Source organism: Sander lucioperca, chromosome 8 (assembly GCF_008315115.2).
Source record: "Sander lucioperca isolate FBNREF2018 chromosome 8, SLUC_FBN_1.2, whole genome shotgun sequence".
In the NCBI taxonomy this organism is placed as follows: domain Eukaryota; kingdom Metazoa; phylum Chordata; class Actinopteri; order Perciformes; family Percidae; genus Sander; species Sander lucioperca.
In genome coordinates this window covers 39,471,424-39,488,398 of record NC_050180.1, presented here as the reverse complement: position 1 = coordinate 39,488,398, position 16,975 = coordinate 39,471,424, and the positions used below count along the sequence as shown (strand labels likewise).

The 16,975-nt window shown below is 39.7% G+C and overlaps 1 protein-coding gene across 1 annotated transcript; it reads left to right on the top strand.

Moving 5' to 3' along the window:
* The first annotated feature begins 5,335 nt into the window (after nucleotides 1–5,335).
* On the top strand, nucleotides 5,336–6,445 carry LOC116050454 (zona pellucida-like domain-containing protein 1). Its single transcript, XM_031300521.2, has one exon. It carries the CDS (start codon nucleotides 5,336–5,338, stop codon nucleotides 6,443–6,445), a length of 1,110 nt encoding a protein of 369 aa, XP_031156381.2.
* The last annotated feature ends 10,530 nt before the right edge of the window (nucleotides 6,446–16,975 follow it).

Genomic DNA, 16,975 nt, shown 5'->3' with positions numbered 1-16,975 from the left:
AATTAGCACGGGGCCATACATACATGGGGTGAGGACCTCTACCAGAAATTCTACTTTTTAGTAAATGCAAACTTGTATTTTGTAGTTCCTGTATGCTGGAAAGTTGGACTGAGTTCAGTTTTACTTCAACCAAAATGAAGATAAATTCTCACACATGTTTTATTCTACTCTGTTCTACTGTTAGAAAGTACCAGAGCTGTACACTTGGAGTCCACAGAAATGAGGACTTGAACCTTGCCTTTGACTTGACTGCTCTGAGACTTAACTTTCTGTTTCGGCTCAAAGGCAAAAACATTGAGTGTCGATGACTTCAGTCTCAAGTTTTTACCTTGTAACAATAACAACTAATTACAACACACCAGGCAGGCATTGAACACAACTTGCAAATTTCATTATCAGGAATATGTGCATTTAAAAAATAAAACTTTGGTAGAAAAATGTGCCTGTCTTTTCTTGTCCATAAAAAACTTTATATCTACACATGTAGTAATGTCTCCCAATTAATGCATGACAAAACTACAGCTACATTATGGACCAAAAAACAATCCAACCAGAGCAACTTATTTTATTTGGCAACTAAAGTCATTCTAGTCTTTTACATTTCTTCAACTTTAACTACACAAAAACAAAGCCACCATTTAAACGGACTTGTTAACAAACGAGTTTACACTTATCTGAGAGAAATATATTCAACAATCATTAAAAAATATATATAATCACGAGTACTAATACATGCAAGACAAATGCATCATGGGAAACCCGATGGCCAGTCGTGGACTGTAACTCCAATTTTGAGGTACTTGTACTTTGAGATTTAGATTATTAATACAACATAAAATCAACTAATCAATTATGATATATTATTATAGGTTAAGCTACCCAGCAGAATATAAACTAATACAATTAGCATCAAATGTACCTGCTGCAACATTACACATGAATGCATCACTAATTATAAAACAATAACATTATACATATGATTCTGAAATGGGCCATTCTGCATAATGATTACTTTTATTTTTTCTAATTTAAGTACATTTTGATACTAATACTTTTGTACGTTCTGGAAGATTTTTAATGCAGGACCTGTCTACTTGTAACAGAGTATTTTTACACTGTAATATTGCTACTTTTACTTCAGCAAGATATCTGCGTACTTCTTCCACCACTAAAGTTGGCTGTGACTGTTTAAGATCTGACTTCAAATCAGTTTATTTATGAAAGGGGACAGTGCAAATTAATAAAACACATGATTTCCCAAGGGTTAAAAAAGCCAGAATTAGCCAAAAGGCTATTTTTCATCTGCAGTCCCCTGCCCTCGATTTAAAAAAAAAAAAAAAAGAGGCTTTTTAAAACACAAACAAACAAAAAGAAAGACAACACAAGCAAAACAAAACTTGGCACAAAACAGCACAGAAGCAGAAAAATTAGCAACAAAACAAAGCACAATGCAGAACGTAGCACAAGCACACAGCATAGAAGCAAAACAACAGAGCCTAGGGTGCAAAGATTAGACCAGACACAGCTGTTAAGAGCAATAAAAGCAGTAGTGAACAAGGAGGAAACAATACGTAAAATTCATATATGTTGACATTGCAAACTAACAGAATACATGCATAATAAATCATTTTAGTGCTGACGTGTATATGTATTGACCATCCATTGTTTTAGCTGCTTAGTCAAAGACGTATGTGTTTAATTGTCTGATGTGGCATGGGATTGATTTCCACTCCCTTGAGCCTCTGACAGACCAGACTTGTACTCTGTAACAACTCAGACTAGGATTCAAAACCGTACAAGCTCTGGTCAGTGTAGCAGATTAACACTCAGCTTGTGTTCTTCTCCTTACAGTCTTGCTGATAGAACGTCACGTCGCTTTACTTCCTTTGTCTCAGAAGCTATCATCACCCAGCTGCTTCTAGCTGCTAGACAAAATACTCCATAAGGCCCAATCGTAACAGAGAGCTATTTGGTCACAATCCTGGGCAGTAAAAGAGCGACAGAGGGTTGTATTTTTTCTCCCAACACAATTCCCACCTCGTTTTTCCGCCTCTGCGACTCCTCAACACCACAGAACCTCTGGCTGATTTGGAGGCTCTGACCATTAATCACCCAGCCAGGAGCGGAGGTGAGCAAGCAGGAGAGCAGGTGACCCTCCCCCACCACCCTCGTGACCCCGTCATCCCCCAAACACCAGCCACCCCACCCCAATAAATTCACAGCAGGACTTTGACAGAGTCTGTTTGTCGTCCTTCTTCTCACTTCCTGCCTGATGTCGTCACTGCAGACAAGACGTGTCATTCATAAAAGACAACAAGGGGACCCAATGGGACTGACAGGAGATTTTTTGTCAGTCTTCAAAGTTTGGAAAGTTTATTTTATTTGAGCATTTAACAAGTTTGTACATGTTGCAGGAGCTAAAAGATTTGCAGGGTGGCTGTGTGTGTGTATGTGTGTGTATGTGTGTGTGTGTGTGTGTGTGTGTGTGTGTGTGTGTGTGTGTGTGTGTGTGTGTGTGTGTGAAGAGAGAACATTTTCTTGTATCTAAGGGCATTTCCTACCTTTAGTTCATTTGCTCTGGTCCAAAATCATTTTATAAGTTCGTAATCATGGAGCGTTTTTCCCTTCATTAAATTGGCAGTGCAAGATCTACCATACTAGGTCATGTTTATGTAGCACCCTGCTAAATTTATATATTGTTTATTTTGTGTCCTGTTACCAGAAATACAGTATATCCTGAAATATGGGCCAGTTCAATTGTTCCTGTTGTGTAATACCTTTTTTGTTATTAATATTTAATATTAATTCATATTTGTTATCGAGTTATATAATTGTGAGGTGTTGAAATATCCTCTGTTGTGAGTAACCTTTGAACCTTCTGTCATTTTATTTTGTATTGGGTGGCCAGGTGTCAGTTTTGTTTATTGTCCAATCAGTGCCATCCAGAGCGCAGTTTGGCAACCTACCGGATTTTTTTTAGGGGGCGGGACTAAAAAAAAAAAGGGAGACGGAAAAAGAAAGTGACGAAAAAAGAAAGTGACGAGAAAAGAGACGTAGGGATAGCTACGAGCTAGTTGTAAGTTATGTACGATTGATTACATTACTGGTCATCAAAGTTAAGAGCCGGGGGGATTTTTTTTCTTGGTTTTTTGTTAGTGTGTAACCCTGTTAAAACGGGAGAGTGAGCTTTGTCTTGGAGCAGGTTAAATCGACCACGGAGAGTTCACTGAAGTGGAGCTAACGCCATAGCCATGTGCGAACTGCTACTACATATTCAGAAACCCACTTTGCCACCGAGTTTCTGAATGCTGCCACCCATGTTGCTGCAATAGATGTGCTCAGGATTCGCGCTGCAGGTCGGAGGTGTCTGTGTTTGGGGACGGACGGAGTTTCAGGACGGGTTTCCTCATTGTGTATCTCACCACTGGACAGAAGGGTTCGGATAGATGGTCACTATAGTCTTTCTGTTACCAAGGAAGTATATATTCAAGTACAGACAATATTCTCTGGAAAGATTTCCACTGAGCTCCAACAAGCGCGCCAACGTTGTGGTACCACAAAACTGAGACATAGTAGAAAATTTGGACTATGAAGACATTTTGAAAGGTTAACTCACCTGGTTCTGGAAATAAATATAAATACATTTTGAGTATAGCATTCAATCTTTGTGGTCTGATATTTAAGTGTGTGCGATTGAAATGTGATTTTATTTTTTTTTATTTTTGCAAATAAGGGTTATAGTGGTTAAGTATATGTGCATGGGAGTTTTATGCTCACAGTGAAAACAAACAAACAAACACACACAGTATAGCTATATTTAAGCTAACCAGGCCTTGCTACACTTTAGCAGAGTCGCATGCCCTAAGTTTTAGTTGCTGTGGATACATCCTAACTTTAAATTCTAGTAACCTCTCACCAATTCATTCCCCATGCACATGGTAAATCCCAAAAAAAAGTGGAATTGAGTAGGAGGGTTACATTTACATCAATGTAATGTGATGTATTGGCTTTAGCTCTGTCTGCCTACAGTTTGGTTTAGTCTGGTTTGTTTGTTCATGTAAGTGTCACATATTTGACTGTTAAACCTAGTTTGTAGTCCACCACAGCGCTATATTGAAGCCCTGCCTACGCTCTGTCATGATTCAGTAAGAAGTGCTATCTTTGTCTCAACTGACGCTACTTGGATTCAGTTACCCATAATACACAACAGGGTCAGTTTGTCCCTTCATCAATAGCCTCTGAAAATGTGCTAGCAACAATATAGCAATATATATATCAATATATGCTTTGCAATAACATAATGGGCTGTTGTGCCTCCCATATGTGACAGTAATATGAAGCCTCTCCAACACACAATGGATATGTATTCTACTGTATAAATATAAATTAAGTGCAAAACACCAGTGCACACCAAAATAATGGCTAATGAGTATAATGCACTGACTAAAAAAAAAGACAGCCACTGAATGTTTTTAATTATTCACTGCGACCTCTTATCACAGCTGTGTATGCCTATGAATTGGGAGAAGTTCAAACAAAGACTGATTGACATTGACACTGAAGTGATGTTGTGAGTTTCCCTTGTAGAAGACAGTCATCCACTGTTTACCAAAAAGAAGAAGAAAAAAAGACTAAAAGCTGAAAATGCTAGATATGTATTTAGACTATTAAGTAATCACTCAAGTATCATTAGATTTAACACAGTGGATGTATGGTTTACTATGAAATTTGTTATCATGACTATTGTTATTTTAATTAATGTCAGATAAATAAGGAGCACAGTGCCAAAATGGTCCAGTGGTTTACTTGTAGGCTCTCCTGGATCTAAACTAGGTCATTACAGAAGATGCTGGGCCTCAAACCGGATAGAAGAACCTTTGCAGCATTGTATGTTACATCTCATGTAGTGTTATGTTCACTTATTTCATAAAGGCTTAGTTATAGAGGGCATGGTCATCTGTATTGTAAATCATACTCAACAAAGGAACAAGGCTATTGTCGCTGTATGTCAAGACAGCAAGATGCTTCAGGTTTCAGTTGTTGGCCTTAGGATATGGTCCGGACTAAAGCTCTCCTACTTAATACAATACAGTTGTTCACAAATAGCAAGGTGCTTGACCTTGTTTTGGACCAATCCCGATGGACACATTTACATATAAAGACCCCTGAATACAGCCCCAAGACTTCAAAACAGACTGAGAAGATCCACCAGCCTTTAAAAGCAGAGTCAAGATTTTAAGCGGAGAGATTAACAAATCCAAGGCAAAGCTGAAGAAGAAGTACGATGAAGATTATTTTACTTTTTCTCTCTGTTATAGGCAGAAGTAGTCAGCTAATGCTGACTGACTGTGGGACAGAAGCAAGACAGCCTAGAGTCACTGACATTGCAGTGCAGTGTGGCACTTCATCCATTGCTCTGGCGATTGAAATCTGTCCCGTCATGTACACTGGCTACAATGAGACTCTACTGATCCTGAACAACATGTTAGACCCATTCTGTAGAGCAACCCTTGATGATTCCGTGACCCCACCTGTTGCTCGCTTTAACTTCCCTCTGAATATGACCCATGCCTGTGGAAGCGTATTCAGGACCACCAGTGCTGCTGGGACCGGTATATTCTCTGACTTCTCCAACATCCAGACGGTCAGCATCAGCGGTGTTGTTCGGTCGCTCGATCTTACAGCGGGCATGGTCACTTACAACGCTGAACTGAAGTACTACTACTCCTGCGCCTATCCCTTAGAATATCTGATCAACAACACCCAGATCGATGTGTCGGCTTCCGCCATTGCAATCAAGGACAACAATGGGAGTTTCATCAGCACCTTGAGTATGAAGTTGTTCAGTGACGTCAACTACACACAACCATTGGTCATTCCACAGCTTGGGGTTGAACTGAGGACCAATGTGTATGTCGAGGTTAAAGCCACCAACTTGACAGGGCAGTATAATGTCCTGCTTGACCGGTGCTATGCCTCCATCTCCCGAGTGCCTTCTAACTCCAGTTTCTTTAACCTGTTTGTCCCCTGTTCAAAGGATAAGTTCACCACCATGATCGAGAACGGAGACAGCCAGAGCTCCCGCTTCTACTTCCCGGCCTTCCGCTTCATCGAGCAGCAGAACCAAACAGTGTCCACCTACTATCTCCACTGCATCATTCGGCTGTGTGAAATAAGCACTTGCAGCACCTTCAAGATATGCAACAAAAGAAGGAAGAGGAACACCCTGGACACATCTGCAAAAGGCATAACCCAGACGTACACCATCTCTTCTTCAGAGATCATCACCAAAGCCAACAGCAACGAGTCCAAAGAGAAGCCTCTTGTTGCCGGCCAAGAAACTAACTCTGCTGTCGGGCTTGGTGTGGCTGTTGGCGTCCTTGCCTTTGTTTGCCTTATTGCCATTTGTGTCGCAGCTGTGTTTCGCAAAAAGCTCAGGAACTAAGAAGGCATCCAAGCGCTGAAATGCAGATACTGGCTTCAGGCTTACGGGCCAAACACTGAGGTGTACTGTATCTGCATGCTCATTTAACTTTTCTGGTGGAGGACAGCTCTGCATCTGTGTATCAGTCCTGGAAAGATAGTTGGGAGAATGGTGCATCTTTAGAGGATTCAGTAGATTTTGTTAGTGTTAAAAATTGATCTTTCAATATCTGCCTTTTCCCAATGAATGTATAAGTAAAAAGTACTTCAGACATACTTTTTGGGGGTCAGTTCTTAAAGTGCTTATATTATAACATGAACAAAAAAGATATGTAACACAATAAAGGAAAGTGGGGGAAAAAAAAGCCAAAAAGCATAATATGAGCACTTTTTAATGTAAACATTAACCTGGTAAAAAGTAGTTGAGGGTTGCTTCTTGCTTGTACAATTCACAGCAGAAGTTCTCTGAGAATCTCTTTTTTTTATATTGTGAAATGTCCCTAACCCTGTTGATAATTGAATCGGAAATGTAATCGAATCGGGACCTTGTGATCCGTAATCGATTCGGGGAAATGGTTGTAATACATCAATTGCTGTATGAAATAATCTAGTAAATTAAAAAATAAATGGATATAATTTTAAAGTCTGTGTTCTTCATTAATGTACAGAATTGCATGCACACAACTATTGATATAGGAGAGTTGTCACAGATCCTGTTTAAAAATAAAATAAAAATGAAAATAAAAAACAAAAACATGAAAAAACAGCCACTCAAATATGCATATTGAGAAGTGTATTGATGTATTGATTGTTCAGTTTAAACTGCTGCTACATAAGTCAAGATCTGCATGTCCATCCATCCAGCCATCCATCCATCCCTTTATTCCACTAATGTTTTTTAGGCTTATGCTGGGCTGGAGCCTAGCAAGGTGCGTTCTTTGTAGAACAACAGCATATTACATGGTTAACCACATATGTCCAGATCAAAAAATGTAAACTCATATTCACAATTCATAGATTGGACTGTGGGAAGAAACCACTGCACCTGGAGTAAATCCATCCAGATACAGGAAGAACATGACATATTTATATTTAAACTATAAGCTATAATAAACAATGTACATTTTTATAGGTTTATAAAATTACAAGTAGCGGTGTATATGACAGCATTAAAGCTTCTTTGGACATTAGACGCCAGTGAGTATTCCCTCCTTTGTCCTCCTGTGTGAAAGTCTCAAGAGTTTTCCTGGCTGGCCTCAGGCCCCTAAAGGCCAGTGTTTATGTCCGAGGAGGAAGCTGCCTGCCTATCTGCATACACAGGGCAGTATATCTCTGACCTCACCGCGCCATTACTGCCCCATCGTGATGTGATCTGGAGGTGAAGGTTGATGTATGGAAAGAAGTTGCCAAGCCCCCTCATGAGGGTTATTTCACCAGGAATTCCTTTGAGCTTGTTTGAGTCTTTTTGTAGTACAACATAGACAGGTAGTTTCCTGCTTCAGGTAATTATCAAATGCAGAAAAGTGTACTAAAACTGATGCCAGTGGTTTAGTGTTTTTTTAAGTTCAATTTTACATAGTCCCACATTGCCAGACCTTCCTCCACAATGCTGCAGAGGAGGGTCTAGCTAGTCCACACAGCATTCAGGGATGGGAGAAAAACGCTCTGGTTTATTGGCATTTCTTTAAACCAATCACAATTGTCATGCGTGGCGCTAAGCTCCGCACTGAGCGGCTGCAAAAGGAACTTGTTTTGGTGGAACGTGTATGTTAAAAACTCAGATTGGACAGATAGTCTAGCTAGCTGTCTGAATTTACCCTGCAGAGATCTGAGGAGCAGTTAACCATAGTCCTCAGAAATCCACCAGAGTTTAAAATTCCAACACAAAGAAAGCGGAAGGTAACGGACATCCGGTGAACAGACATGCATCCAGTGGAATTTCCTGCGGCACCGGAGCAATGCCGGAAGTGGAACGTAAAGGATATAGACTAAATTTTACATGACATTATAAGGTAATTACAAGCAGGGACTATTTGAAAATGTCTTCAATGGGGATGTGTTCAAAGTAGATCAGACATCTGAAAGGTCACCGTCTGCTGCCAAAAAGCAACACATTAGCAAAGTAGGGTGCGTTATCATATCCAGGTAATAGATTATAAGCAAAGAGAAATCATGGAGAGGATAACGGGAATTCTATAATTTATTTAACTGGAAAGGTTGGTACTGTTACAGATGGCGCTCAGGTACAATAACTACGGTGGCTCTGAAGTGCAAAACAACATTTATCAAAACAAATTAATAAAAGAAAAAACAAAAGGACAATAAAGAAAACACATTTGACAAGCAAAAACGGACAAACACCAAAATAATTCAATTTACGCATTACAGTTAATGTAATTATCTGACAGTAACCTTGTATAAATGTAATCAAAAATAAGAACAAAAATAAGAATAGGTCCCTACCCTTTTAGGTTTGTAAAGTGAAATGTTGTTTTCTGTTTTGTTGATATACTGTAGTTTCTTATACATGTCATTGTGTTTTTTGATTTGTTAATTTGTTTTCTAAAATATGTATCTTTTGCTTTGCTATTAAAATGTTATTGTGTCTGTTACTTCAAGGCCACCACAGAAAGTCCCAGCTCATAACTATGCAAAGTTAATGCAACACAATGGATTACTGTTATCTCCAGCTCTTATAGCTGTGATCTTCATCCTGTACTGACATAAGTGAAAACTAGTAGCTACCTGCATGCTAAGAAATTAAACTACAAATGTATGGTATGTTTTGGAAAACAGTTAGAAATAAAGTATGAATAATGAAATTTCCAGTTAATAGGCTAACTCATGCAAACCCACTGGTTAAATACATTCCCATCACTGATCTCTCTGATACTCAATCAGCTGTCTGGTGTTGCAAATCCGATCCATCGTATTATTGAAGCAGGTTAAAACATAATCCCAAGAATTATTTGCAAATACTGTACTTCACGGTACAACCCAGGTCTGTAGAGAATAAGTCACCCTGTGCCACACACTTTAAAATAGTTGTATATGACAGGCTAGTCACTACTGTATATGTCTACTGCAGGAAAAGATAAACGGGATAAAGTGAGATGGAAAATACAGACTTTGAGAAGAAACATTGGCATTGTTGAACAGCCCTTACTGTAAGCCTACCCACACATATGGGTCACTTTTACACACACCACATGGAGAAAGTTATGCACGGGTTTCATACTAAACCCAAACCCTGATCAGATTCATTATTTGCTAAAGAGACGGGCAAATCTGGAATTGAACTGTTTCCCAGAGTCATGCGGGATTTGATCTATGGCAGTTTAGCATCCAGCGAGGTTTGGCAAGGATATGATAAGAACCTAGAAAAAAGAGGGAGATGGAGAGAAAGGCAGTCGGAAGGAGGCCCATTTTTTGATTGCTCTCCTGTGTGTGAACATTATATATTCTGAGATTTATTCTCTAAGGCTTTCATCGGGGGAGTTCAGAGTTTACTGGGAAGTCTATTTGTCTGCCCGAATGTCCCCGACTCCAGCTGGCATATGCATGTATGTATGTTGCAGATTGAATTGTATCTATGCACAGACTGGAACTTTAGTCTAATCTGCAGAGCTGTTCTGGTAAAATGAGCCTTAAGTTTATTAAAAGGGAAACGAGAAAGATGCACTAACACTGGGGAAAAACTGGAGATTGCTAGTTAACCTGGCTGACTTTCAAGTTTCAAAAATAATAGCTTTTAGCTTTCTAGCCTGTGCACCGTGCAAGACTATGAATGTTTAAATGAATAGTGATGGGCATTACCATATTATAGTAATGCTTACAGTAACATTAATGTTTTTCAGTAACAAGGAGGGCAAGGGATTACAACTTCAAATACATTATTAATGCTACTAATGGTGTGTTACTGTGGAATTTTGTGAGCTTGCTTACTGTCTTGCAAGGAATTGGACAGGAGGATGACCGTGACGTTCCTTCACCAAAAGGAGAGGAATTCACCCATACAAACATTTTGTAGAGCAGACATTTTGACTTGGTGTCACTAACAACATTAACAATGGCTCTACTCCCAGTAAGCCACAACACCAGGAACTTGAAACTGAAGCAGCTAAATGTTTACACTTTTTCCTGGAAGGTCTGAAAATGTGATTTTGAAATTGTGTGATTGTTTGAATATACAGTACAAATGCATAATTCTAAGGGTTTAAAGCTATAGTGCGTAGTTTCTGTCTCCCCCATGAGGAATTCTAAGTAATGACAACAACACTGTCGGCACGTCAACATGATACAAGCCTTCCGTGATCGCCCCCACCCCTCCTCCACGCAGTTGCTAGTAGCCAAGGAGGACACGGAGGATTAAAAAAAATGAGAGACTCTTCAGAAGAGGTAATTATCTTCACTTGAGTTTCTGCACGGGAAAGTCACCGGACGCCACAATCTTCTGAACATAGTCATACTGAGAAATCCAGAGAGAGTTGTGTGGAGCTGATAGTCTTAATTAGCTTTGTAGCAACTCATTTGGCAGTGGCTTGAATGTAACGGACGTTCATTAATATCAAAAAGTTACACACTAAAGCTTTAAGTCAACTGTGTGTACAGTAGATAGTTTAAGTCACAGAGAATTTGAGAGAGAATAAACAATATAAGATATAAAATAAAATGCTATAATAAAAGCGAGTAATGAAATCAGAAACCACCTGGCTTTCCTGACATTTCAGTGCAGATGCTTTACATCAGCGATAAGTATCCTGTGATGGCCTAACCACCTCGCTGTGCTGATATGCTAACAGCGAGCAGCCTTGAGCAGCGGTAGTGACATGATAGCGAAGCATGCTAAACATATTATGTGAGTTTACGACTAAGCAGCAGGAGGTAGGCAGACTGGAAGAAAAGAGGAAACAGGAGGAGGAAGACGTGTTGTCCATAAACAGAGGAGTGTGTGCATGTGTGAGAGATTTGTGCATGTATGAAAATGTCATTTGTTGGTTGATTTACACATTAGGATATGTCTCTAATAACCAATGATAAGAAGAGAAGGAAGAAGAGGAAAACAATTATTGTTATGTTGTTTGTTATCCTCCATGTTGCTTGAGCTTTCTCCGTTTCTTGATTATTAACCTTCCTCCTTGGGTGCAGATTGGTAAGAGTGGGAAAAGCATATATGCAGGCGTACAGTTTCAGCTCCATAAATCTGGTCCTCCCTGCAGAGAGAGATGAAACTGCCTCCTATAGAGCTGGTATGGGCAGACAGAGGGAGCCTCATATCTCATATCAGCGGCACATGGACTCCTGCAGCTCAAGTTCAAGAGATGGACAACCTTAAAACTCTATCTCTCTATGTTCATTTGTTTCTGTCTCTCGGTTAGTTTCCAAACGTACTCCCTGGCCCTCTGGCTTTTGGTCCAAGGAAGTGTACTATATTGATACACATTTTAAGTAACAGTATTGCCAAATGTGTGACTGAAATGTTTTTTTAAATATAATTAAAAATATATATTAATATATTTGATCATCTTACATCTGCCCAGTACAACCACAATCTAATCTCCAGGCCATCAAGCAGCTTTACAGGAGCAGTTGGGTACTACTGCAGGGTAATTTGTCCCGGGAATGAATGCCGATTGTAACCTTATTGACAAATGCCAGGTGTTAGTTGATATTTTGTCCAGTGGGAAAGGGGCTTAAAGCTATAGCGCGTAGTTTCTGTCTCCCCCATGACGAATTCTAAGTAATGACAACAAAACTGTCGGCGCATCCAAATTATTCCAAACCTTCCATGATTGCGCACAACACCCACCCGTCCCCCACGCAGTTGCTAGTAGCCAAGGAGGACACGGAGGATTAAAAAACATGATGGACTCTTCAGAAGAGGTAATTCTCTTCAATCGATTTTTTGCGCACGAAAGTCGCCAGACGATAGAATTTTCTGAACATAGCCATACTGAGAAATACAGAGAGAGTTGTGTGGAGCTGATAGTCTTAATTAGCGTTGTATCAATTCATTTGGCAATGGCTTGAATGTAACGGATGTTCATTAATATAAAAAGTTGCGCATTAAAGCTTTAAGTAAGCATCCTCATGTTAGCATTTAGCTCAAAGCACCACTGTGCCTCACAGAGCTGCAGACTCTTGTTTAAATATGGATTTGGTCAGGAATAAAATAATGAATTGACGGCATTGAATATGTGCATATATATATATATATATATATATATACACAGTGCCTTGCGAAAGTATTCGGCCCCCTTGAACTTTTCGACCTTTTGCCACATTTCAGGCTTCAAACATAAAGATATAAAAATGTAATTTTTTGTGAAGAATCAACAACAAGTGGGACACAATCATGAAGTGGAACGAAATTTATTGGATATTTCAAACTTTTTTAACAAATAAAAAACTGAAAAATTGGGCGTGCAAAATTATTTATGTTTGAAGCCTGAAATGTGGCAAAAGGTCGAAAAGTTCAAGGGGGCCGAATACTTTCGCAAGGCACTGTATATATGACACACACACACACACACACAGTAGTAGTAGGAGTATGTAAAAAGCAATACACACAAGAAAATATAGAATATATACATGCATGAAACCCACATGGCACTGATTGAGCCAAGCTGTCTGTTGGTCTGTCAACATGCCAAGTCATCAAGTGTCTCAGTCAGACTGTGGACTCACACAAACGTGACCTTCCAAACTGGAGAGAGATTTATGGTTCAGCTAACAGCTTAGATCTGGGATCATGTGTTTTGGATTTCAATCCGAAAGAGGTTATTCATTATTTTTTGATCATTAAAAGAAAACAGGAAACATTTCCACATTAAATGCTGCTGACCCCAACCTTGATCGTGGACCAAACAGAGAGCGTTGAAGGGATTTTAGGCCTGGGGTCTGAAATTTCACCCACTGGTCTTTTGTGTGCGCGTTTGTGTGTGTGCGTGTGTGTGTGTGTGTGTGTGTGTGTGTGTGTGTGTGTATCAAGTCCCTGTTGAGCTTACACTGTACGATTTACATTCTGAGTTCTGACAGATCATTACAAATCGAAAATTACATTTGTTTGACACGTTTGAAGAGTTTTTTATAAGAAAACTGACGGCCCTAGTCAAACTACAATGTAGTTATCTGAAGTACAAGATGATTCTGATCACCAGAGGTACAGTATATCATTACATATCATCATATATATATATATATATCATAACCCAGTTTAGGAATTAAGGTTCTGTGCGAGTGCGGTACAGAAAAAACCCTAAATGCATAAGGTTTCTTTTCATTTATTTTGAAAAGACAGTAGTGCAACTGTCAAATACAGATAAAATAATCTTTCTGCAGACTGAGGTAACATTTGGCAGACTGGCAACTTTGGTAAACTATTTTTGTATTATATTAAAAAAAAGGAACATTTCAAACAGTTCTGTTTTACACTGTATGAACACGGAAAAGTCACTTTCCCAATAGGCAACATGTCACAACAGGTTATAAAACAGAAAAGCATCTTCTTGTGCTATAAAATTGCAGATACACTATAAATAGAATAATACAAAATGTGTATAACTTTACATTAGAAGGAGTGTTTCAATCCACATCCCTTACAATGATGAAGCAACGCCGACACACCGTCTTAACATTGGTCTTAGCTGACTGGGTACCCGCAGGCGGGTCTTCCAGCTCCGCCATATCATTTGTGCTCATCATAGTGAGACTGTCTCACACGCCAATCAGCTTGTTAAGCTAACATCAGCACATGTTGCTAACAGCGTACAGCTAAAAGTTTCTGGGCGGAACTCTCGCTTGTGAACTTTGGTTCTACATTTCATGCATCTATCTACATACCGTGTATTCTGCATGCGGCACAGGACCGTGATCCCTTTGCCTTGACGGATCGGTGCAAATACAGGCTGCAGCCCTACTAATCATTGTCCAAATAATTGTCAAAATACTCGTGGACTGTAAAACAAATTAGCAGTGCAGTCTCAGAATTTCTCTCGATATTTCACACACTTGCCTGACTTCTATTTTCACAGCTAAACTGTGAAGCTACACAAATAATCCAAAACATATGCAAACCTCAGTGGAAATTACCTAATTTGGATCCACTTACAAAGATTTTTATTAAATATACCTTCCTGTGAGTAAGCTCTGCAGCAGTTCCAGGACCGCAAGGATCTTACCACAACAACAATGTTGTATGATTGTTTATAAAATGAAGATGTCCTTAAAATCCAGGATTACTCAAAGTGCTTACTCTGTTCCTGAGTACATCACAAAACAAACAAGACCAAGGTCATGGGTGGCATGCATGTGTCGGGTGGGGTTTTCTTTGGAACATCAATAGATGTCAGGAAAGCCCCTAGATCTTTCACATCACGTCAATCTCAAACCAACAGGGAATACAAAATCTATTAAACAAGTCTGGCTACACAGAGGTCTATTTAAGGATTAACGCGACAATACAAAAAGGCTAGAAAAACATTGATATTGTGATACAATGTGACTATGATGTTTGCATTGGCCTGTGAATACTGGCCAAAGTTAGACCCAGTGATGACACGGTGATGATTACTGTGTTTTTGTTAACACAGATATAACAGTGTTAGCTGAGCAGAAACTACGGTTAGGTTGTAATAAACTATCTATATCCACGACGTTCTGGGAATGCTCCGTTGCCGCCGAAAATTGCGCCGGGTGTCCTTTTCGGCCGGATGTTTCCTTCCGCTTTCTTTGTGTTGGAATTTTAAACTCTGGTGGATTTATGAGGACTGTGGTTAACTGCTCCTCAGATCTCTGCAGGGTAAATCCAGACAGCTAGCTAGACTATCTGTCCAATCTGAGTTTTTTTGTTGTACAACTAAAACAACTTTTGAACATACACACGTTCAACCAAAACAAGTTCCTTCCTGAGGATATTTTGCAGAGGCACCATCCGGCGCTTAGCCCCGCCCATGGCGATTGTGATTGGTTTAAAGAAATGCCAATAAACCAGAGCACGTTTTTCTCCCATCCCGGAATGCTGTGTGGACTAGCCAGACCCTCCTCTGCAGCGCTGTGGAGGTAGGTCTGGCAAAGCGAGACTAGTAATAAACACAAAATCCATCAGATGGATCAATGATGAAAAGATCTCTAACCAATATAAACAAGCACAACAATTACATGTCTGTTAAATTTTCTCAACGCTGCCTGGTAGGCCTGGGACGATATGCTTTTGTCCCGATTCGATTCTTTCACGATACATGGGTGCCGATTCGATTTGTATTGCGATTTTCATTTACTGCGATTCTAGAAGTATTGGTAAGGATTTAGCTTTATCTCTAACATATGCCATATACATTTATAATGTTAACCTTAGCCATCTACAGTATGACCTATTACAACTAGAGCAGTGCACCATACCCAACAAGTCCTCATAGCAACACACTGCACAATCTCCACTGCAGTTGTTTCTTGCCTATGTAGGTAAATACACAAAAAAAACACTGTTATATGAAACTGTCTTGAAAATGCATTAAACAGTTGACATGAACCAACAGAGGTGATTTGGGTCTGTTTGGGGATTTTAATTCATTTGTTTTTGAAGATCGATTTATGGGGATCTAAAATTCTTTCCCACCTCCAGAAGGAAAATAAGCAGGAAGTCTGTGAGAAATGTCAAGTTGACCAAAATCAAAACATCCAACATGAAGCGAAAGGACAGACAATTCAGTTTGACCCCAATTTACTGTAACTTCCTGTACTGCATTTACCCTAAACACACCTACTCCTGTCAGCGCACACCTTTGAGCAGCTGATATCTGTATGTTGAAGAGAGCCGATGTGTCAGAGCTGAAGGTGAAGAAGTGTGAGCAAAGAGAGACGTGGTGAGTGAGGACTCCATGTTTATTCCTCCATGGGGAGAGGGCTGTCATTGCTGAATTCCTGTGAATGAAGTATGGTGGCCAATTCCTGCGAGCCGGATAATTCACCGTTATAGGTCCGATGTGTCCAACGTGGACATGACACTTCCACAATAGTGTCGAGAATTCACACAAGGCCCGGCCGGCCATGCAGACTCCTGTGGAGACACTAATACTGGCAGTTTTAAGAGGGACAATCAGCAGCAGACATGGCAGGCAGGCTACGAAGGTGACAAGTTATTTAGATGCCTAATCCGAGCTGTGACAAAAGCAGAGGAGGGGAAGGATGAATTGTCTCACTGGGGAGCTTTCAGTAACAAATTAAACAGGGTGAACATAAAACAGCGCCTGAGTTGATATCAGTCTGCATAAAACAAATGGAGAAGTTGAAGATACAAGACCACGAGGGTTAGGTCTGGTTAATTAGATACAATTTTATAACAAAATCACATTTCTTGAATCTTCTGGGTAACAGGTATGTGAGCAAATGCGTTAATGAATGTCTTTTCAGTAATAATAATAATGTGAAAATGCACAATAAGTAAACAACATGTTTTTCAGAAAAAATACAAAAGCTTGATACAGACACTGCTAGCCAGATAAATATTGTCCTAATTACATGTCAAACCGTACACCCCAGCCTGTCCACTATG

Excerpts from the sequence above, each read along its gene's own strand:
- LOC116050454 (XM_031300521.2), top strand. The coding sequence starts at position 5,336 with ATGCTGACTGACTGTGGGACAGAAGCAAGACAGCCTAGAGTCACTGAC.